Source organism: Hoplias malabaricus, chromosome 16 (assembly GCF_029633855.1).
Source record: "Hoplias malabaricus isolate fHopMal1 chromosome 16, fHopMal1.hap1, whole genome shotgun sequence".
Classification (NCBI taxonomy): Eukaryota; Metazoa; Chordata; class Actinopteri; order Characiformes; family Erythrinidae; genus Hoplias; species Hoplias malabaricus.
Window position 1 is genome coordinate 15792715 of NC_089815.1, and position 25394 is coordinate 15818108.

Genomic DNA, 25394 nt, shown 5'->3' on the forward strand with positions numbered 1-25394 from the left:
GTTTACTGCTGGAACAGTTTGTTGCATTAATCTAACCCAACACAGTGGACACTGGAACAGTGGGTCAGGGTTTGCTGGAGTGTTGGAACTTGATACAGAAAGTGTCACACTAATCTTCTTGGGGGCTGAATGCCACCAAATCCACACACAGTGGTGGGGTGGGGGAGAGAGAGGTAGCTGAACTACCTTGCCTGGGTCTTCTCGACTTGCAGGAGCAGCGGCTCCACTCAGTCTCTACCATACGTTTGAACTCCTCAACCTATATCTAAGGTTGAGTCCAGAAACCCTGCAGACGACAAACATTTCAGCTTGAACTTGCAATCTCATTCTTTCAGTCATTACCCAAAGCTCATAAGTGAGGGTTGGGAAGTAGACTGATTGGTAAACCGAGAGCTTAGCATTTTTTGAGGCAGGAGCTCACTTCCAACTTGGAGAGAGTGTATTCCACCATTCTCCAGCTGAGTACCACGGTCTCAAACTCACATTTGATAAGCTTGATTACGAAGAGTTAACGAAGATGACAAAAAATTAAAACAAGGTCTACAGATTTTTGAGATATATTTCCTTGCCAGACAAAGGAAAAAAAAACAACACACCATTATTGCACAGAATGTCAAAAATTAGTCTTTTATTTTGTTCCTTCTTTTAAAAACCTGTACAGTTTCTTTGCCCATTCATGGTGCATTCTCATGAAAAGCAAAAATACTGATCTACATCACACTATTCAGAGAGGTAGAATACTTCCATCAACAAAATTCTCATGAAAATGTAGAAATGTAGAAAAGCCAATTCCATTGTGTGGAATCTACAGAGTGCTACAGGACCCGAGAGGTGATGACAGTAATTTCTTACAGACAGATATTACACAATAATAATAATAAAAAAAAAAACCCTTGCATAAAGTCCACAATAAAATATCTTTCCTGATCATATTACACACATAAGGCCATTTAAGACCCAGACTGAGCCGAATGACAATGGAAAGTCACAAACAGTCGATCAAACCTCATTTGGGCTTAGAAAAGTAATAGGTCCAAGATATTAATTTCTTAGTTAACATAGGCTCTTAGAGAGCATCAAGAGGAAAAGAATTATTTAAAAAAAAAGTTACAATGGGGGACAAAAATGTACAAATTAACATTGAATAGTTCTGTAAACACATATAAAACAAGATCCAATGACATGACTATTTTGGAATGAATTAATGTCAAACAATCATAAAGCCATCCATAAACAATTTTTAAGTGTTCAATAGCTACATTTGACCTGTGCATTTAAAAAAAAACAATCAGTGAACATCATCACTGGCTTTAAAGGACATGTGCTTACTCTTCAATGGGGTTGAGAGAGAGAGAGAGAGAGAGAGAGAGAGAGAGAGAGAGTGTGTTCTTAAAGTAACACTTCACCACAAATAATCTGTTTGGGAATTGAAAACTACAGAAGATTTAATTCATTCTGCAAATCTGAGATCTTGGCAAGTTATAATGTCCTAAACCAAATCAACTTTAGGAATGAATGAATATTTGTTTGATATATAAACCACGGATATTTTTTAGCAAATCAATACATTCATTCAACCATTTTACATTAAGGACAGTTCCCCGTTGCAGTAACAGGGACAGCAAAGCCTTAATGCCTTAAAAAGTACTTATTAACTGTTAAATTCCAAGCTGAAGCAGATCCTCAATGGCAACAACACATTCACACTCACTGCTGAACTTCAGCCCCTGACAGAATGGGCTATTACCCAGTTCCTGCATCTTTGAATAACAGAGGAGAAAAATAAAAGTATATATTTCAAAGCATATTCTACTAAACAAAGTACAAAAAAGAGGGACACTCTTAGAACAAATCCCTAAACTTCCATTAACACAGGATCTGTCCATAACCTACAGCATACCTGCTAAGAAAAAAAAATTCAATAAATAATTTCCACTTCAGGAAATCGCTGTTACGGTTTCGTCTAACATTTCCTATATTACACTTTTGTAAAAACATTACAATGTTATTAGCTATTTCTGGACATTTAGGGAAACTGACAGATAACTTCAATTACTTAAAATGTCTAAACATATATCTAATTAACTTGTTAATAACTGTCCCAAAAAAAAAAAATACATTTGCATGAAATATTTGATTTTTCCACTTGCCAAGATTTGCCACTATTTGCAGTGCATTACTCTGGTGTATAATATCAGCACAATTCGCAGGAATTAAACATGTGAGACAACAGAGTTAAATTACACTAATGTTCATAAACACTGTAGACTGGAACACACAGGGAAAATTAGTCCATCCAATTATTTTATACCAGTGTAACTGCAAGCGTTTGAAGCCCTTCTCCCACGCAGAAAGTTGCGGAGTCGTGCTGTGCGTTTTCCCACACAGATAGGAACAGTCTCAGCAGGCTTCTACATATGCCATTAGTTTTTCTCTCCCTGCTACTGTGAAAGTCTACGAAGTCTGCACATAACCAGAACTCTGAATAGAGCTGGCACAGCTCTAAATCTTGTACTGTCAAAATTATGCAATAGATATTATTCTGCTAGAAATTAGCACAGCTAATACTCTCAGTATAGCCCTCATATTCAACTGATATGTTAAAGAAGTACACGCTAGAGACGGTAACAAAATATTATTTCTTACTTTGGAATAAATTTACCTAAACCAAAAGTACAACATGTACACTATACACCTTTCAACGGAAAAGTTGATCATCAAGCTTAAGATATGGATCATAGATAAAATAGTATTGACAAATATATTATTAAAAAATCCATTCTTGTCTTCTAAAAATAATCTTTCTTTAGTACAACTATATTTTCATATATTCACAGACTGTATACAGACCATGTGTATCTCAAAACAGAGGAGCCAAAGCTGTTGAGAGTGAAGGATAACATTTGAGAGGAAGGAAGCAGTTTTGTCCACAGCAAACGGCCAGACTCGTTCCAGCTGCAGCAGAAGTGAACAATGTGGAAAAAGTCAGTAATAACCCCGGGCTGCTCCAAAGGTTGACTCAAGCTAAAGACGCCTACAGAAACGCAGCAAGATTCCAAACAGCAGTGAAGAAGCACCTCCAGCTTTAATCGCTTCCCTTTGTGTTCTTGTGGCAGGTCTTGGGGTCAGCTGTGGGTGAAAGACTGCAGTGGGCCGGGTTGGATAGAATGGGATCAGTGCAGGGTTGCTGCTTTAGTACTGACCGTACTCCGACTGAAGGGACTGTAAAATGAACCAGGAGGAGAGAGAGAGAGAGAGAGAGAGAGAGAGAGAGAGCACAGTTATTAAGTGGAAAAAAAACCCACTGAAAATTACACATCAGGATGCAGCTAAATGTTAGGCTAAAAAGCCAAGCTCTGAGGCATGTTATTATGGCTTGCCTGGGGAGAAATATATATATATATATATATATATATATATATATATATATATATATATATATATATATATATATATATATATATATATATATATATATATATATATAAAAAGAGGGAGAGAGAAACAGAAAGGAAGTCAACAGAGCAGAATTAAATTTGCATTATAACTGTGCAAACTATACTTGGTTGAACAGACTAGTAACAACACTTCTTAATATAGAAGTTGCTTAATACAGCTGTACGCCATGCATAATTGAGTGCCAATTGTTGCTTATTGCTTCATAGAAAAAACAGCAGCACACATCCTGCAGGAATAATGGAGAGATCTTCAGGAGGAACTAGATTACTAGTGTTTTTGGTTGGTCTTATTGTTTATTTGTTTGTTTTATAGGTTGGGGTGTTGCCGATGGAGAGCTTGGAAAAGGCTGAAGATGCATATTACAACAAGAACAGTAAAAGGCAAATTGCCTTTGGAAAACTAAACACCGGCTACAACTTTAGGCTGAGCAGCAATATATCAGACATATACAGTGAAGGATCACTGAATTAGGAACACGTACCTTGTATCTACATTCATTTTACATTTTATTAGCTCCGCTGATCATACAAGAGCACTGTGTAGTTCTGGAATTACAAACAGTTGTCCACCTGTTTTTCTACATATTTTATCCCATTTTAACCCTTCAAAGATCAGGATCCTCACAGGACCACCTCAGAGCAGGTATGATTTGGGTGGGGGTAGGGCAGTCATTTTATTTTGGTTGAGGTAATGTCACTGAAATAATTGCGATAAACAAAGCAAAATATTTTATGTCACTGACATAATGACAATATAATAGCACAGTGCAATTACATTTTTAAAAGCAAAGAACTTTTAACAAAATGTGTTGTTACAAACATTCAGACAATGAAATTGGAATGTAACAATGTTTAAATATCCTAAATAAATAAAACAAAAAATAAAAAAATAATTTGTCAATATGTGAATTTATTGTGACAGGCCTAGGTGGTGGGTCATTCACAGCGGTACAGTGACAATGGTGATAGTGATGATGTGTTAATGTGTGTTGTATGAGTAGATCAGACAGAACAGTGCTGTTCGAGCGTTTCAAACACGGTCTACTCTGTCCCCGACCTGTACACTGTCCACAACCTTCCTTGATAGTCCATCTTGTAGATGTAAAGTCAGAGACAGTATCTCATCGTTTGCTGCACAGTTTGTGTTGGTCATCCTCTAGTCCTTTATCAGTAGACACAGGAAATGGCACACAGTATGCCGTTTGCTGGATATCTTTGGTTAGTGGACTATTCTCAGTCCAGAGAGGGCTTTTATAACTCAGCAGCCCTGCTGTATCTGATTCACGTGTACCAGCACACCACACCACCCCTACCTATCATATCTGTATTTTGGTGGTCCTGGCCATTAAAGAGAAGGGTGAAATGGGGATAAAAAAGTATGCAGAGAAACAGTCTACTATTTACTACAGTCTGTAATTGTAGAACTGAGGGCTAATTGAATTTACCCTGCAATAATATGCGTCTTAGTCTCCACTATCACTCTCTAGAAAAATGTACATAAAATGAACTGATAAAGTTTAGGCTTCATGATAAATGATGAAAATTTTAGCTATGTAACATCTTTGTATCCATTTTTATATACACCAGAATTCCAGTGTGTCAGAAACTAATATTTACCATCTAAATGAGATTAGTTAAGCCAAGTTGCAGATGATGTAGGTTCACGCTTTGCTTACGTTACTTTGTTACCTACATTATCATTAGTTCCATTCTGCAACTATGAAAACAAAATATATTTTCTCCATATGAGGAGGGTAAATTAGTAGACTGCCTATACTCTGCCTTTAATGGTCCAAATGAGTGCTACGTTCTCTCTCTGTGTACTTGACGAAGACAGGACACTGGATGAAGACTGCAATTCAAAGTAAGACGTTATGTCACCGGCTACATGTTGTGTTCTTCCCTGAAGTGTGTGGGTGGTTTTTATCCTTTGAGCTCCTGTGCCACTACAGTGATTTCACAAAACATCCAAACGCCTCCTCTCTCTGCAACCTGCTGTCCTAAAACTAGCTGTATGTAGTCTAGGAATGTCTTCATTATGGCCAAAACAAGCTGCACTAGTTGCCAGTTCCTGGTCTGCACAGTGGGGTATTCTGTGTATCTTAAAAGTAATAGAGTTTATTAAAGATGTTTGATGTGTCATTTTACAAAGCCTGTGTAAAAAGTCAAACTCTTCCTGGAGGAAAGAAAAGAAATTTTAAACCCCAGCCTGAAAGCACAGTGTTGATTTTTTATTATTATTATTATTATTCTATGATAGTATATGAAACTGCACATAATATACATCCAGTTTATATCTACTTATATCCAACAATAAAGATGTGTTTCTAATAAATTATTTACATTTTAAAAGCAATGCACTTTAGATACCAATATCAAGAAAATGTGGTTTGAGAGTCTAGGTCTGGGTCACAAATAGGGGAACCAAGGTCCAGGACCTGACCCAGACACTGCCCTATCCTGACCTGGACCTGTAACTGATAACTTAAGAGCTGTTTAATTCAGAACAGTGTTTGTTTGAAGTGGTGTGACTTTTCTAGTCATTACAGTTCAGGTTTAGCGCTCCAGGAAACTCACAGGTTAATCGAATGCTGCAAATCACACATAACGCTACCTTGCCAATCAGATTTGTGGATAATGATGAGCGATGTGACACGAATGAGTGACACACACAGGGAAGGGCTCCAGACACCGCTGTCCTGGGGCCAGTAAAAATAGGGGATGTGATAAAACATCTTTTAAGTCACTCTTTTAATAAGAAGGGAATTATTACTGGCTGGCGGCACGGTGGCCCAGCAGTTAGTGTCGCAGTCACACAGCTCCAGGGACCTGGAGGTTATGGGTTCGAGTCCTGCTCCGGGTGACTCTGTGTGAGGAGTTGGTGTGTTCTCCCTGTGTCTGCGTGGGTTTCCTCCGGGTGCTCCAGTTGACTCCCACAGTCCGAAAACACACGTTGGTAGGTGGATTGGCGACTCAAAAGTGTCTGTATGCGTTAATGTCTGAGTGTGTTGCCCTGTGAAGGACTGGCGCCCTCTCTAGGGTGATGTCCCAAGATGTAATAATAGTCATGCCACAACGGAACAGAGTGCGATTAAAAACACACAATGCACAGAGGACAGACCTGCTAACAGCTCAATTTCTTGACTGTTCTGGACAATAAGTATGAACACACCCTATAAGACTACCGAAACCTGAGTAAAGTTTTCACTCTTCACTGAACAGAGCATTAAGCAAACAAATAGGACTGGCTCATTACAAAAAAAAAAAAATAAATAATAATAATAAAAAAAAAAAAAACGAGAGCCAAGAATTGTAACAGTTAATTTATTTTTGGCACTCCCTCCAGGGTGTATTCCCGCCTTGCGCCCAATGATTCCAGGTAGGCTCTAGACCAGGGGTGGGCAATCTTATCCGCAGAGGGCCGGTGTGGCTGCTGGTTTTTGTTCCAACCAACTAGGAGGTCACATGATCATTTGTTTTACTCAAGCCAACTAATTAAAGGAGTGAAATCAGGTGTGCTTGAGCCTGAATGGACTTAAATCCAGCAGCCACACCGGCCCATTTGCGGATAAGATTGCCCACCCCTGCTCTAGACCCACCGCGACCCTGGATTGGATAAGCAGTTACAGATAATGAATGAATGAATGAATAAATTAATTTATTTTTAGCGCCCCCTCCAAGGTGTATTCCCGCCTTGCGCCCAATGATTCCAGGTAGGCTCTAGACCCACCGTGACCCTGAACTGGATAAGCGGTTACAGATAATGGATGGATGGATGGATGATTACTGGCTGAAATGTTCTCAGAACGCTGAATATAGATAATGGTTGTTTATGGATAAAATTCAATCCTTCAGCATAAAGAGCCAATCAGCTTTTTAATGTATAAAGTCCTGCCCTCCAGCAATAAGAGCCAATCAGATTGCTGGTTATGTAAAAGCAGTAAAGTCAACTGCAACTACAAGACAAGTCATTGGGTATTTTATTTACATAGGCAATTTTCTTTTTCAAAATCACTGTTTTATTTGTAAATTTTACCTGAAATGAGAAAAGGCCTTTTTATTTAGAGAATTTGTTATTTATAATTATTTATAAATCCTGTTGAAATGTAATTGAAAGTTTAATTTGATTTGACATTTGATTGTATAATACATAAAATGTCGCAATAACTACAATAACTCGCAAAAGCTAATTCAATATGCAGGATATGGCACTGATCATAAAATGCAGGTTATACATAACCTTCCAGATCTTGGCTTGAGAAAATTCTCTATTAATGGACCTTCGTCATTTTTATTAATTACTCAGTTCTAGGTTTATCAAATACTAAAAAATGGTCATGAATGTTGAGATGCTTGCACTACCATTGTTATACTGCTGTTCACTGTAATGGGTCTGGAAGACTTTCACAATACTTATTGAACAAGGGTGAAAAATGTGTTCAAGGTTGCCTAACAATGAATAGAACTTATTGTTGGGCACACACTGTTAAATGTAAGTAAAAAAAAGTCATCATATCAAACATTTCAAAAGTACCTCTACAAAATGCCTTTTGAAACACCTCAACCCCATCCAAAGACTCTACATTCCACTGTCACATACCTTAGGATTAATGGTGTGGGTGAGAATTGGCTCTAAATCAGTTTCCAAAGGAGGTGGAATGCAGTCAGGAAAATGAAGGGGAATAACCCAAGTGCTTCCTGCTGGCACAATTGCAAGGGGGCTTTATTATGAGGGAAACAGAAGGAGAAAAAGCTAAAGAGGAAATTCAGTCCTGGACTTTCTCCTATGTCCGGAAGACTTTTGTTACCTTTTGTCATGCTACATTTCCAGCATATACTGCAGCTCTGAAAGCAGACTGAAGGTTTTTGCAATGACCATTAACATTTTGTGTATGGACAAAGTCATGTCAGGTCAGGTCAGCAAAAATGTAAACTCTAGTTCTGCTCTCATTTTTGCATTTCCCATTTCTACTGTTTACTGTCCATTATTACTCGTAATTGGCAAATGCTGATAGAGCTATGACTCTGCAGATAAAGATCCCAAAGACCTGGCTATAATGTTAGCAGCCATTACATTTCCAAAAATAAAAATGTCATTAAAAAATAGCATTAAAAAATTCTCTGACATTCAACAATTTATGTCTTTCAGACAGTGAGGTGGCCTGGCTTGAGTGGAATGTTATACTTTTGGAAGATGGACCCAAAAGGAATCAGGTACAAAGGAAAAAGGATGGGACCTAAGATAGATCTCTGAGGAACTCGCATGTGATATTTGCAACAGAAGAAGAAAAAATTCCCATCTTAACACAGAATATTCTGTTATTGAGATAAGAGGCAAAACACTTTAGAGCTGTACCCTGGATGCCAACCCTAGAATGTAAACAATCCAACAAGATGGAATGATCAATGGTGTGAAAAGCCGCACTAAAATCCAAGAGAATTAAAACAGCACAATTTCCAGAGTCAACTGCTAAAAGTAGATCATTTAATACCTTGAGAAGGGCAGACTCAGTATTATGATAAGCTCTAAATCCTGGTAGGAATTCATCCAAAATGTTGTGTACCCTCAGTAATGTAAAATGTATAGAGAGGAGAAATTTTCCCAAAACCCTTGATTTAAAAAAGGTAATTTTGAGATTTGGTCTAAAATTGTTTAAGACCTTTGGTCAAAAGTGGATAATTGTCTGCAGAGTTAAAATAGGAGAGACATTTGTAGATGAGCCAGGCTTAAAAAAAAGAGTAAAGGAGATTTACATTAAACACAATGGGCTTATGGACTGACAAAACTACATCTGTAACCTCAATGTTACACACAGAAAATCCTAATTATAGTACAACATCTAGATGAAGTCCATGTTCATGCATGGAGCCCATAACAGACTTAATTAAAACAAATCAGTCAGTACGTTGTAAAAATTCACTAAGTAAAGGCTTAGTAGGGCAACAAACAAGATTATTAAACTCTCCAAGTATCAAAGCCTTGTCAGTGTTAGGCAAGGTAATGACTAAAATGTCTAAAAATAAAATTCTTGAAGTCCTTATTAAACTTAGGGAGTCTGTACACAGGAGCACAGAACACAGGGCATGAAAGTTCCACTTTAAAAAGCTGCACCTCAAAACTGGATTAGCCCTTTACAGTCAGTTGACAGCATTTAAAACAGTTTTTGAAGATGGTTGCTAGACCACCTCCACAGCCAGTCATCCCATATGTATTCAAGACGTGACAATCAATTGGGGTCAGTTTAACAAGGAGGCATTCATCACCGGCGTTAAGCCATGTCTCTGACACACAGAGAAAGTCCAAATCATGGGAAGTAAAAAGTAATTCAATAAAAATTATTCATTCACTACATACCTAGCGTTAACTAATGCTATTTTAAATGGTCTACTGTTGGACACTGAGTGTGTGGTGTGGCCGGATGAGACATTGGTTGAAGATTAATTTTCCTAGTGATTGAGGTTTCTATGGTTGGCACCTCTGCATTTAGAGGGCGACAAATAATGCCACTGCGATAACCATATTCAGAGGGCGGTACCCCAATGCATGGGGGTTGTCTTGCGATTCCCAAAGCAACACAGTACACATATGTCCATGGAGGCAAGCAACCCTTAGAATTTATGCACCACAATTCTGAAGCTGAGTATGCAAGCATTTCAGGGGTTATGCAAAAGCTAGAGCAGGTTTTCAGGAAATCGACCACCGCACACAGTCCAGTTATTGCCAGAAGTATAAGATGGATCATAGCTTCCCGAATAGCCACGAAAACATTTCATTGAGAGCTTCACTAGACTGAGTAACCTCACGGTGCCACATTAGCCAACCCACTACCACCATTGAATAAATAAGTATTTGTAATTCTTAAAATCAACAAAATGTTCTTGGCCTTCTTTGTTCTTTAATGGTAGATTAATTACCATTAATTAATAATGTAGACACTGATGCCTGTGTTATATATTATGAACAAAACTTTGTGCTACTCTTTTCATTTCTGCATTAATTAGTCCTGCTCATATTTTCTGTACAACACAATCAAGTAATAAACAAAGCACATGCAAACAAAGACATTGATATGAAGCACCAAATATTTTCCAGACCTTTCAATTACAAGGGTATGTATTTTGGGATTTCGTGTTTTTGAAATGCCAGAAATACATTTGTGACAATGGCTATAAGGCTAATGGCAGTCAGGCAAAACTAGGCTTTCTCTTTGCCCTTGTTTACTAACTATAGGGGAATTCGGAAAGGACTGCAGTCATGTCATTTAAATAAGTGGCTGTTGCAGCCTACAACACTCCTAGCGCATCTAACAGCAGCATAGAAGCAGCTATTAGTCCTGTTAGTGTCTGAGAAACATTAATAGCAGAAAAAGGACCCAGTGTTTAAGTTTGTATCACACTGCCAGAGAGACGGATTAGATGAAATTTAATGGTTGTTTGTAGAGTGAGCATAGGATGTACTAAAAATAGGAGTAGGAGAAGTTAAAAGGTAATATATATCAGAACCCACTGAGGAAGTCAGGAAATTAGTCTCAGCACCACAGTCAATTAAAACCTGCTTGATAACGGCAATTAGGGCTATATTTGAATACCATAATAGGCACTTAATTAGAAGGCATGAGAAATACACAGAGGCAGACACCCTGGTAACAGAAAAATTAGAAAGAGGTTACACATCTCCTGTACAGACGTCACTGTTTAAACAGGTTCACGTTACTTAAAATGAGATAGACAAGTTGTGAGAATAAAAGTGAGAGTGAATAAAAGCATAGTTATGGCTTAAATTCCAATATTGATATAACCAGCAAATTATAAAATGGCATTTAATGCCTTACCTTAATACCTTATGGAATTAGTAAAACAGGGAGAGAGGCTGCTTTAACACCTCAGGGCTGCCACTAATTTGGAGCCCCTAGACTTAAAGCAATAGATCAGCCATTGTTAGCTCATTGTTTGAAGTAGAAAAAATATTATTAATGGCAAGTGAAAACAGCTTTCACAATTCTAAACATTTTCACTGTTCATTTTGAGATTGTTATAAGAATATAAATTTTTTCCTGGAATTAAGCAGTTTTATCTGTGCCTTCTTCCAGTGTAACACAATTATATTTGTTTCAAGAAACAATTTTTCTTTTCTTTTTTTTTTAATTTTTATTTTAATTCATAATTAACAAAATGACCTAGCCATGGAATAATATATACAGCTAGCTAAAATGACTCATACAAGAAAATATACAGTAACTAGGCAAAACCTATGCCTAAAAATATGAAATAAATAGGAAAAAAAGCATAAAAATTGCTACATTATTGTACATATTTTAAAAAATGTAATTCTAATAATTGTACAGCTTGAATTGTGTATGTGATTCTGCCTGCTTTCTTTTTGTCTTAGGTGTTTTACAACATTTGAGAGACAAAATAAATGTGAATTTCATTCTTGGCTGAAACATTGCTTTAATTAAAGACTGGAAACTCAACGTTTGGAAACCAACGTGCACAACAAGAGGCATCAAAAAGATTAGAATAAGCACAGTGTATAAAAAGAAGGATGATGTGAGTTAAAGAGAAGGTAGAAGTGAAGGTAGATGCTGCTGTTGGGTGTGTAGGGGAGGGGCTCACTTACTGGAATGGAGCGGCTGAGGTAGCGAGCCGAAGGCCGGTTTAGGGTTGTATTGTCTTGATTTGGAGATGATTCCTCAGTGCCAAACCTAGCCATGGTGGAGGAGGCCCCTGGGCTGCTGGGCTTGTGGTTCTGGTTGGTGAAGGATGGACTTTTGCCTGTGACACTATTAGTGTTCAGGCCATTGGAGTTGGAGGTATACTGATTGTTGTTGACCTCGAAGTGGTAGTTCTGAGTGGCCAGGGCAGTAAAACCACTAAAGGCAACGCGGGGGATGGGGGAGGTGGAAGAGGAGGGTAAGAAGGAGGAAGTGAAGGTGGATGAAGACTGCTTCCCAGGGCTGTGATGCTCTCCGTCTTTCTCGTACAGGTTTCCCAGAGATGTGGTTAATCTAGAGTTAAGAGAGGAGCTGGGGGGGGGGGCAAGGTGGGGTACAAATACAGTGGGGTAGGGAGTAGGGGTTGACTCATCACTGCAGCATAACCAACAGTTCTTTTTCATGCAGCTCTGTGGGTACATTCCATAGTTTGCTGGGGAAAGTAATTTCCAGTTCAAAGGAGTAGGATTGAATTAACATGATTATTTTGTTTTAATTTGCCACAATGGTTAGTGTGAAATTTTTATGACGTATTTATATATATATTTTTTGAACTCTACAGAAAGGGAATTTCTCAGAAAGATTTTTGTTTATGCATATTTTTATAGTGATATCAGACAGCTTGTTTTTTGTTATGTAGCATCTTTGTTGATAAAGGCAACAAATTTTTGAAGCTTTTATTCCTTTTCTGTTCCAATTTTTTGTATTACCTTAGTTTATTGGAAAACAGGCTTGTTTTGGCTTAAATGCATGAACTAACCAAAAATAAATTCATTCATTCATTATCTGTAACCGCTTATCCAGTTCAGGGTCGCGGTGGGTCCAGAGCCTACCTGGGCACAAGGCGGGAATACACCCTGGAGGGAGCGCCAAAAATAAATTAACTGTTACAATTCTTGGCTCTCATTTTTTTTTATTATTTTTTTTTTTTTTTTGTAATGAGCCTGTCCTATTTGTTTGCTTAATGCTCTGTTCAGTGAAGAGTGAAAACTTTACTCAGGTTTCGGTAGTCTTATAGGGTGTGTTCATACTTATTGTCCAGAACAGTCAAGAAATTGAAATGTTAGCAGGTCTGTCCTCTGTGCATTGTGTGTTTTTAATCGCACTCTGTTCCGTTGTGGCATGACTATTATTACATCTTGGGATGTAATAATACACACTTACTCTAATGAGCTGCACTAACAGAGTAATTGCACCAGAGTTCGTTTTAACCTAACCAATCTGACAAGTCTGAACACACCCATGGACAATACCCTGCAATGTGCAGCTTAAATAGGAAGTTCATTCACTGACTGTTGTTAATCATAGTTCTGTTACACTTTCCATTTAACTCTAAGTTACTTTACCCAACAAACCCATAATCAAGTGTGTGAGAATCTGCATGAAAACACACAACAGGCCCAGATAACCTATAAAATAGGCATATAGAAACCAAAAACATGGCCAGCAGATTACTTATTCCTTGTAATATCTACAGTAAAGAAGAAAACCTACTCAATTTAAATCTGCTTTCAGTTTTAAGCCAAGAAAAAAAAAAGATCACAGATGTATGCTTTAAAAAAAGAACAGCTGTTTTGCTGGATTTAGACACATATCTGTCAACTAATTCAGAAAAATTGCTTGCCACACCATCAGTTTGGCAGTAGGAACAGGAGTCATGAACCTTACTAAAATAGAACAAAAACACTCCAGTTCTCAAGAGGTGCCAGTTTGTTTTGAGAGAGAGAGGGAGTTAGAGAGGGAGAGAAAGGGAGGAAGCATGAGTAAGGGTGAAAGGATAACGGGTGAGTGGTACTGGCTTTGGCTGTTTTTCTATTACACTGGCAGCAGGGAGTGAATCACCCACTGCATTAAGTAAACTGTCACTATTGTTTCGGTTCCAAAGCTTCCCATTAGAGTATGGGGTAGTCACAGAGAGGGAGAAAGACCACAAGGGGGCTGAAGGGAAAGTACAAGACAAGAAAAAGACAGAAAAAGACAAAAAATAATTAAGCAGTTAGAAGGAATTTTGATTAAACTATGAAAGAAGGAAATCATTCAGAAGAAGGAAGAATGGGAACAAAAAAGACAGATGAAGTGAAGAGGGATGGAAAGATGACGGAGGTTTGAAAGTATAATGCTGCCACTGGATGGGGGCTCACCTTTTGTGGCTGGAGGAGGAAGCAGAAGCTCTGCCGATTCTCTTGGCAGAGGCAGAGACGGAAGAAGACGATGACACCTTGGAGGATTTGAGGGGTGAAATGGGACCCTGGGGACTGGAGGCTGCACTCAGTCTTCTGTGGGAAACACACATCCATTACAATGTTTGCATTTGTCAGTGTAATGTGTCAGTAGAAAACAAAGACTTTTAAATTGTGACAACTTAAACAAAATAAAAAACAACATAAACATTCAATTAAGGTGCTACTACTTTACAAGGCGCTTACATTCATTTACAAGTCTCTTCTAAGACAGAGTCAACCATACTTACAAACACTTTTGCAAAACTTTCAATTTCCAATTTCAAGACTCACATAAAGGACATTTTAACTGTTTAACTTATTTATCCAATAACTGGCAGGACTGTTGATTTTTGGTGTTTGTCATTTTATGAAATTTTGCTATCCCTTTTTTATACTTCCCTTTCCCTGAAGTGGCATTCACTGTTTGCTAAACTGTCACCATTTTTAATTACTTGCCTGGTTTAAGATTAAAAAAATATATACAACTTCGCAGGCTGAGAATTAATAGGGAGCGGTAAAACTGAAGAAAGAATGTGAAGTGTTAAGAATAATAAAGAGAATAAAGAGAGATGATTCCATAAAGGTGAAGATAAACAACAACAACAACACACATTTCCTTGCTAGACCTCACTCTTGCTAGACACACACAATACTGACTTATTTCGCTATTTCAGATCACTTAAAAATATATATAATTTAAAAACTGTGTTTGAATATTCACATAAAGGACAGTGTGTACATAGTTGTCCATAGAACTGCCTGCAAATTTTGATTTTAAATAGAAATTTCTAATGGTGAGTTTCTAATTTAAATAGTGAATAACTGTTTAGCATGAACAGTAGTTGTAATAGGGTTTCACTTAAATTGTATTATAAGCCATTTTTTAAATGTCTCTTATTTTGAATGTTTCTTTATTTAAATTTAAACAACCATAATAAGTTTTTAATATTTTATTATAATGCATATAAACAGTATGTTTATATTATGAATAAATAATATAAATACATTGATTATAAATAAAGTGCACATCTTGTTCCTCAGTAGATGCCACTTACAAGGAAAAAGTGGCTCACCCCAGAGCACGAGTGAACGCAGATCCTGCTGCAAGGCCAAAAGGCAGGAAAGATGCACGTGCAACAACGATACAACAAAAGATGAGGGAAAGTTAGAAACAGTACCAGAGACAGTATATAGAGAAAAAAAGGTCACTTACTGATGTTTTAAACCTTACTCCTCCATCAATTAACACACCAGGAGATGACCAGCATATTGGGTTTCTGGAACCCATAGTTAACCTTCATGATCATGACTATGTGCAGCCAAATGTAGTGGTACCACAGGCATCCTCAACCCCTTTAATATTTAAGTCTTAAGTTTCTGAGACACTGTTTTTTATTTATGTTAAATGTGAAACAATTTGTTCAGATCTCATCAGATTACATAAACTCACACTGATGGTTGTCAATTTTAAAAAATGTAATCAAAGTTTAGTGACGATAGAAATGAAAAGAGAAAACAGTTTGATGATACTGATATTGATTAATTTGCTATTTCTGATCACTTAAGAAAGAAATGCCTCCAAACTCGGGAGATGGCTAATTGTATTACCAAAAGTGCTACAAAACTAAACAGCTCAAGTTACAAATGAGTTTCTGTGGTAATTCAAACAGTAACAAAAAAAAAAAAAAAAAATCTGAGAGTCAGGTCCTAACAAAATGTACACTCATGATTTGTCATTTTAGAAATATGGTGATGAAATCTCAAGCAGAAAAATTAAGCAGATAGAATAGAATTTCTAAAAATGAAATTTTAAAGTATGAACATTAATAAATGTTCCCAAAATTAAAAATACTCAATATCCTCTTCTGTATTATCTTCAAATACCATATGATTATTTAAGATTTTTACAACACAGCTTGAGCCCAAACACATCACAGGACGTTAGATATCAAAAACAATGAGTCAGGGAGTTTTATTCCTATATCAACAGGGCAATGCCAAATTACCAGCCTAAAAACAGTGTAAAGAAAATAAGATACTTATCAGCTACATCAAAAAGATTCAAGAACAATGGAAATTGGGGTCTTTATTTTTATTGTATAAAGGTTACAAAGGTGTCAAAGTACATTTCAGGAGTCTATTTGTACACGGAGCCAGTAATACCCTAAGAGTTCAAAGAAAATTGGCAACACTGCTAAGGAGTGCAGGGTCAAGTTGGACTATATTAATTTTCCACAAGTTGATCTACTTCAGTGGAGATCCTGTCAATGAGAGAGGTATAAATATAACGTAAAGCTAATTTCACACTAGACACGGCAAATGCTTCTTTATTAATCGGTGTGGCTTTTCACACCAGCCACACACATGACGCAGTACTGCACATGTGAAGTGTCAAAATAAACTTTGGGTCTATCTTTGACTTGGCAATCTAGCAGCTTTTATGAAGATACAGCACAGATTCAGTACACCTGCTTAATGTAAAATATATGCCAAACATATGTCAAAAAACAGCACTATTTTAACTGAAGCAGCGTTTCAAGAGTCATGTTTATATTGCTGGATCTTTTTCAAACTAAAAGCTATTCTTAAATTTTTATAACAAAGTTTATAGCAACATACAAATAATAAAGACTTTTGTAAAAAGTGTTATCATGGAATAATATAGGGCAAACAGAAACTGCTTTCGCCTCTTGTTTCGACGCTTGTTTCAATCAGCTTAAATTGATTGATGTGTTTGAGTTTAGGCTATACATTTAGCATGAGCAGCTATTGGATGCTGCAGGGATTTTACCAGTAAAGGGAATTTTCATATTATTAAAAAATCTATAGGGGCAGAAACACAATTTGGTATTTGCCCATGTCATAGGGCCTTTCACTTGCCAATCCTTTTTTTCTCTACTCCTTTCCCTCCACATTATCTTCCTCTAACTTCGACTCCCTGTGTCTTTGAGCATGAAAAGGAGTGGGTGGGCAGAGCGCGCTCCTCTATCTCTACTCTTTGTTGGAAATTAATTAAGGGACAAACACTAATTCAAAATAGGATGCTGAATTTGCATGAGGACCCAAAGTGCTAAAAAGCTCTGAACAAGCGTCACCTAGCATTGTCTATATTTTTCTCCCCTTTGGAGCGGCTCCTTTGAGATTTTTGTTGCGCATCTTGAGTTCAAGGTGCACACCATGGATCATGTTCTGCATAATGTGTGTCTGAAAGGGGAAAGAGGATGTTGACAAGTACTTTTAAGATGATGTTTGCTTTTTCACTGTGGAAAATACGGACCTGAGGCAACCATTACAGGTCAGAAAATACAGGAACAAATACAGGACAATGTTGTCGGTAGTTTTTAAAGCAATAGTTTGGCAAAAAAAAAAAAAAAAAGAAATTATTTATTCAGAATTTCTTTTTTATTAGCAATGCCATCCACCAAAAAAATTGCCTTATTTGTCACAATATCTATTTGCAATACAGCGCAGCTTTCTAAATATCTGACTAGTCTAAATGTAGTTATATTTCAGGCAGTCCATGAAATAATTCACAACTCATTTTTAATGCTAAATTGAATCTTGCTTCTAGCCATATCCAATTACCGGGTCAGCCTAGAAGATGCATTTTCACTTATTGACTGACTGACTCCTAATACTGAAAGTGCACGTGCGAGTAGGAACGTTATCAGGTTCTGCTGTTAGTTTAGCCATATTTCACAAGGTGGCACTACTACACCGTCTGTTGTTAGTTCATCCATATTTCACTTAGCGCTTCTCCACCAGCAAGGAAAGTTAATGGTTCCAGTGAACTAAGTTTGGAACCATTCGGTGCGTTTCCACCGAAAAATACAGGTTCTCAAACCAGAAAAAATTAGTTCCCAGCTGGACCCAAAGAACAGTAGGTTCTTCAGCACAAACTGTGGCTTCGCCCGTAGGCATGTCGGTGTTCAGTAATTCAAGAAAGAGCCTCACACACTGTGTTATCGCCCAGTGGAGCTGGACAGGGTCATTTACAAAGATTCATACAAATAAATAATAGGAAATAAATCAGAAACACTCTCTGTTTGTGTGTGTTTCTGGGGCTGTTTGTGTTACTCTGGGTTAGTTACGTTAATACACTGTTCACAAACTCAGCAGGATGGCTCTAAGCTCGGGAACATTTTCACACATTTTATATCTCACAGAGAGGGGAGGACTGCTGAATTTGAAATGAGTGTGTGTCTTTGCCTGAAAATTTGTAAAGGGAAGTGGTAGGGGGACATTTTGTGGTGTTAGTGTGTTTATAAAACTCCATATAGCTGTGCTCAGCCTCCTAAAAAGTCATGTGCTTGACTCGAACCTGTTACACTGAATAAATAATTAATTGTAATTCTTAAAATCAACAAAATTTTCTTGGTCTTCTTTGTTCTTTGTTGGTAGATAATACAGTATTTAAAATCTAGGCATGCCTTAAATCACAGGGACTGAAAAGCTCATTATAGATCAATTAGTTTTTCCCAAGTAATACAGACCTGCTGTTGTTTAGTAGAAATCATTTAATTTTACAATTTTCTTTTGGTGTATATACACCAATAAGCTTTAACAATAAGACCATCAAATTTCTGCACTCACTGTTCATTCTCTCAGCATCAGTGACAGTATAGAATCATTTCATAGTTCTTATATTGCTCTGCATACTTTGTTAGCCCCCCACTTTCATCCTGTACTTCAATGTGGAGGACCCCAACTGAACTACCACTTTTCAGGTATTATTCGATAATGGACCTTTCTCAGCGCTGCAGTGATACTGACAGGGTGGTGGTGTACTACTGTGTTTGTTGCGCTGGTATGAGTGGATCAGCCACAGCAATGCATGGCTGTGTATGATCCACTCCTACCAGCACAACATAAACTAACACACCACTATGTCAGTGTCAGTGCAGTACTGAGAGTGATCTAAAACCCAAATAATACCTGTCCTGCTTTTAACACAAATACTAATACATAAAAACACCACAAGTAGAACACAGGTATCAGACTGTGGCAACAAATATCCTGCTTTTTTAAACATAAACCTATAACTAAAGAGAGTTGCCAATTCGTCATTTTGTAAATTGAATGAATGAGTTATAAGGGATCTACCCTTAACACAAGCTTAAAAAAGGCAATAGAAATAAAGTAATAGAAGAGGAAGGAGAAGAAAAGGTCATATGATTGATGAGGGAAAAACACCTGAAAGGCTGTGATGGAGATCTGGTGTATATTTTCATGTCTTCAAGTCTGGAGAGTAAAAGAACATTGAGACGCTATTAGATTAAACCCAAAGAGACACAATGTGAAAACTCTCTCCCAGACCAATTACACATTAATACAGATGCAGCTAGATGTTTGCTTCTGTGCTTTTACATAAGCAGCGTAGCATGAATCAAGTTGTTTTTTTTTTTCACTAAGATAAACCAATTACACTGATTACAGAAAGAAAATCAAAGAGCATTAAAATAATCTTTAAGAGTCCACCTGTCCTAAAGGAACAAAGGCAACATCTCTAGGGGACAAGTGACACTGTGTTTCTATGCCAACCACAGCCAAGGCTGCAAATAACAGCACCAGAGCACTTTGTTCCTATGTAATTATTTTACCTCACATCTTTTTTAGAAGAGCCTGATAATGCAAACCACTGCCCAGCCTTACCAAATGCTAATGGAAGTTGACCAACTTGTAAATGAATGGAGGACAAAAAGAGAAGTGTGTCAAAAGCATTAACTCTTGAAGCTTTCATACACATGCTTGAAAGTCCTGTGACTTATGGATTTTTCTGCTATATCCAAGAAGTCAGACACAAAAAAATCTGCACATTTCCCATTCTGCACATTCATGTCAGATCAGTGCAATCACAACATTTATTCAAACATATACATTTACTAAACTTAAAACTAAAAAGTTAATATAAAGATTTTGAAATTTGAAAAGCAGTTCCAGGTACGAAAATACTTTCTTAAGCCTGTTATAGCAGCTCACATTAACCTACATAAACATTTGTAAAAGTGGTACTGATGCTTGTTACAGGAAGAATTAACGTTGATATTTCGATGAACAGTGAACAGTACCCTTCAGTAAAATTTAATTTCCTCAAATCTAGGAGTGAAAGAGCAGTGATTTTTTAGGCAAAAATCTCTTCCAACTTCTGAATTTGTAAATTCTAAAAATAATATTTCACAAAAGGTCAACAGGATTTTACAAGCTTCAAATACACATGCATTTCTGAAGAAGCAGCTGAAAATTCACTTTCAAAATTTGCCTTTAAAAAAATGTATGGTCAAAACCTAACTCACCCTAGTTCAAAATACACAGAATTGGTCACATGTATAAGTATTAATGTGTAGTGCATTAATATCAGCAGAGGTTTGTGATGCTAGCCCTACAGGGACAACATACTTATAAATTAAATGACTTTAGCCCCAAAGGTCACTTCCTTAAAGCCAAAATTCATAACTACATAACTTGCATTCTGATTTTGTGGAGTGAAAATAACTACAAGTCTTCTACAGAATACTTACATTTGTACATATTTTTGCTGAATGTAACAAACAAATAAACTTTAAAATATTTTGATTTGTTGCACAGGTCAATTTGAATGTCATAGGTGATATTAATTTGCTTGAAACTGCATGAAAAGGAGAGTGTGGATCATTTAGAGGCCCCTGCAGAATGGTTTTAGAACCACTAAAGCAGTAGTTTTTACAGTTTTGCAGAGATAGTGCTGGTATTAGAAAAGAGCACAGTGCAGCGTGGTATCGGTTTTCCTCCAAATTGAGCCTAGTTCACACCATGTACTTTCCTACTGCCATCACTCCCTCCTCACACAGTAAATCTCTTGACTTTCTGCCTGTAGGAGGCTCTTTATCTCATCGGTTTTCAGCAAGGTCTTACCTCAGGGCTCCTGTGGTTGCAGACCTGGGTTGTCTCCGGCCTTTTAAGGCACGCAGTTTGTCTCCTTGAGTCATGCTGAGACCATTGTCCCCATAGTCATTATTCTGGAAAAAAAAAATTCCACACCTACACTGTATAATCCTTTCACACCATCTGTTACATTGCAAAATATTTCAACCTCACAACATGCTGGAGCTGTGCACTAAAGATATAATAGGGTACATTTTGAATGAGCAAAGTGATTTATTAATGCTGATATCATTAGATCATATAGATATGACCCATTCAAATAATAAAAAAAGCAGTAATATTAGATCCGATTAGAATTATTAAATGAAATAAAATAGATCAAATAAAAAGTTACTGTAAATAAGGTCAGAAAAACAAGACTAAAGATCTTATTGAAAAAATAATAATTAATCATTAACTAAAGAATCAATCAGTCATTTCTGCTACCAAAAATGTAGCATTTATAAAACTGATTATTTAGTAATTTTACAATGGGAATTATGACATGGGAAGAATCAAATAGCCTTTTAGTCCCTTAACCAAGCAGTTTTTTTATTCTGTAGAAAGAGTTCCTTACATGAGGCAGCCTTGTTTAAAATAGGTTAAGTTCAGATATCTGATATTTGCAGACTGCAACATGGCAAATAGAGTATGATTTTCTTCACATGCAGAAAACTCACTGGAGAAAATGGACTGCTGCATTAATACAGGTCCAGAATCACTGTTTATCTAAATAAAAACTTAGCCTATTAGTGAATATGTAGTCTACAATCAGGATCATGAAAGCATGTGTGTATTGGGTACTCAGTCATATGTATATAGACTGTAGTGAAAGAATGCAGAACGAAGATAAGTTTTGCAGATGAAATGGTGGGCATTGGGTCTTCTGTAGAGAGAACTTAAACAAATAAAAACCTCTTCCACTCTGTCCAGGCTGCTAGTTTTGAGGACGCTGTTGTTTATGGTCAGATCGTCCAGGCTGGAGATGAGATGAGGAACACCCACACTGCGCGCTTCATACCCACGCACCTTCTGTTGCTGAGAGTGAAACACTTCACCTTGAGCCCAGAGACTCGCCTGCTTCCTGAAATAAAACACATGAATAAGGAAAAATTACAAATAAACAGTAAATGAAAGAAAGACTTAAAACTAATATAAACCTGAAAGAAGGGATAAAGTAAGACTGGAGACTAAAAAATGGAGACTAAAAAATAAAAAGAAATGGCATGGCAGACAAAATGACAGTTTTAAAAATTCATGGATTATACATAAAAAAGACAGTGAATGCGCAGTATAAAAGAAACAGAACATAGGAACAAATAAGAAAAAGACAACAAAAGACTGAACAAACTAACAAAGAAAGAAAATATTGATTGATTGATTGTAGCATGTACTTTTTATTTAAACAGGCTCCTGAAGTTTTTGTACACTTCCCTCTCCATTCACGCTACAAAATGCCCTCAGGAGAAAAGTATGCTATTAAATAACATTCACCTCTTGTCTAAAAGTGTATTCACACTATCATCAATACATTCTGGGTCTATGGAACAATCCACGATCTGCAAGCCTTTGTTTCAACATCAGCCATTGCCCCAGAGCACTTAAGCAAATGGTCCCACTGTAGCCTGCTTTAACTCAGCACTGACAGAACTGGACCATGGCCTGGGTGTTATGGTCAGAACACGCACGCACACAGTGATGAGTCAGACTGGATCAGGGCCCAAATATCTATCAGTCCCATGTATCCGGAGAATATATGGAGAAGTGTTAACACAGAATGCCTCCAAATTCTCAGCCTACCCTTCTCACCCACAATATCCGAGCCCTGTCCAATATCAGAGAGAGCTTCATCCTCTCCTCTGCAGAGGAGTGTACTGTCAAACACTTACACAAGACATTTTCCAGTAAGAAGAACCACAAAACACTTTACGTTTTTCAACAGAAATATTACAGCCAAAAGAAAAATGCAGAAGGGAGGTTTTCTGTATTTTCTTAGAATTAAAATGCCTTCAAATGCCAGAAGAGGGGTGTCAAAGAGAGCTTTCTCCCACAGACCAAGGAGTTAATGAATACCAAAGAGGAAATAAAACATCAGCAACATAGCATCTCAATACTAATCTTGTGTCGCTCAATAGGCACATCATAACACTTATCTCAATCATAATTGATGCCTCAGCCAAAAGAGCACAACTAGCCTTCCTTAATACTTCCTTGACATTCAGTGCCAATTTAAACAACACCATGTTTGTTCACACAACATAACTGGGATTTCTCCTTGAATGCAGATCTGTCTGATGAAGTTGCTTTAGTAGCAGATCACATATACCAGAGGAATTATGTGCTAGCTATTACTTTCCCAGCATAACACAATTAAAGACATTTAATTTAAAATAAGAATGCATCCAGTTTTTACTTTTTATATTGTGATGTTGGTCATATTTAGGATTATACAATGAGGCACAAATTTCTACTTTTCCAGTAAATGTTTCATCCAGTATTGTGGTCTGATCACTCAAACCACATTCGGAGGTGGTCAGAGATGTATATGAACACCTACAAACTACATATTTCTGTAGTGTGAATACCAAAGCGTCTTGATGCATCTCCGACAGCAATAAGCACAACCTACGTCATTTGCATCACTGTGGGTTTTTCTAATAAACAATTAAGTTTTAAGCTGTAAGTGGTATAGCTGTGCAGTGCATGTGAGTGAGAGAGTCAGAGATGCCTTTTGTTACTTATGTTAAAACCTAAAACAACAATGGGTTAAATGCCAGGTGTGAGTGGCTATGCATTTTGGCCATCGCTTGTGATCGGATTATCCCAGGCGCATGTTAATGCCAGGTATGAACTGGGCCTTAGAGGCTCCCTGGTTCTGTTTCACACAACAATTTTTCAGAACAATAAAGGTGAAGAAATTATGATTGGATTATGATTATGATTTGAGATTCCTTTTGATTGTGTAGGTGTTGACATGTCTGAAGATCATTACTTACTAACTAGGCACATCATAGTATTAAGCAATAACAACAATAACATTAGGAACGTTATTGGTGTAGCACAGCGGGTACCAACACTCCCTTCAACGGAGGTTTGATTTCACACTCAGGTAACCATAACTCATCCCATTTAGGCAAGACTCTAAACACCACATTCACCAATTTTGATTAAAGGGCTAAATGATTTAGTCGAGCAAATCTCATAAATCCCCTCCTCAAAAGAGAAGAACCCTAATTCTACTCACTCTTCAAGAAAATGTTGCTGGGGACCAATGATGGAACCTGGTCGGCTGATCCGGATCCATGCAATGGCTTCAGCTGCAGTAAAGCGATAGTGTTTCATAAGGTAGCAGCCAATCAAAGTGCCTGTCCTGCCCAAGCCCGCTGCAAATTATACCAGACACAGCAAAAAACGTTAAAACGTATGCTCAGAAAAATAGTCAAACAGACAAAGGCCCAAATTTAAGCTTTATGTTGAGCAATTAAAAGTTTAGAGGTACTGAGGGTAAAGTTTCAGCTAGAATAGTTTGGTACCACTTGTTGAAATGTAATCCAATTCAATTAAACTTTTTATGTTATGGTTTAAATGGCATTAAACTATAATAAAACAAAGCAGAAAAAAGCAATAAACAAACAGTACCGATTATTCACATTCATAACACTGATCTTTCATTGTAACATACAGACTTTCTACTATATATATATTAGCACCCTCCATAATTATTGGCACGCCTAGTTAAAACATGTTAAAAGCCTGGAAGGGGACGCAAGTGTATCTTGCCACCATGCACAGTGAGAAGGATGGTAAAGGAAGTAAAAAGTTCTCCAAAGCTCACTGTAAGAGGATTGAATCAAATGGTAGTATCTTGGGGTTACAAGGTCTCCCAAACAACCATCAGACACTATCTACATGCCAACAAGCTGTTTGGGAGGCATGCACGGAGAAAGCCTTTTCTGAGTTATACTCATAAGCGTAAATGGGTGGAGTTTGCCAAGTGGTACTGTGATTTTAACTGGGATAGTGTGCTTTTGTCAGATGAGACCAAGATAGAGCTTTAAGTGGGTATGGCGTAACGCCAAGGATGAGTATGCAGAAAAGCA

The 25394-nt window shown here is 37.3% G+C and overlaps 1 protein-coding gene across 3 annotated transcripts in view; it reads right to left on the minus strand.

The window, feature by feature from the left end:
- Positions 1-610: 610 nt before the first annotated feature.
- cdc14ab (cell division cycle 14Ab) overlaps positions 611-25394 on the minus strand; it is a 69393-nt gene continuing 44609 nt past the window's right edge. The window contains exons 10-16 of one of the 3 annotated variants that reach the window (XM_066647436.1): positions 24539-24677; positions 22210-22378; positions 21286-21389; positions 19588-19635; positions 14314-14445; positions 12079-12484; positions 611-3222 (exon numbers count right to left, since the gene is read on the minus strand). In XM_066647436.1, coding sequence (XP_066503533.1) covers positions 3193-3222; positions 12079-12484; positions 14314-14445; positions 19588-19635; positions 21286-21389; positions 22210-22378; positions 24539-24677 — 1028 coding nt within the window. In that variant the 3' untranslated portion in view covers positions 611-3192. Of the gene's footprint in view, positions 3223-12078; positions 12485-14313; positions 14449-19587; positions 19636-21285; positions 21390-22209; positions 22379-24538; positions 24678-25394 lie in introns of all 3 variants that reach the window. The other 2 variants (XM_066647435.1, XM_066647437.1) reach the window with 2 other exon arrangements.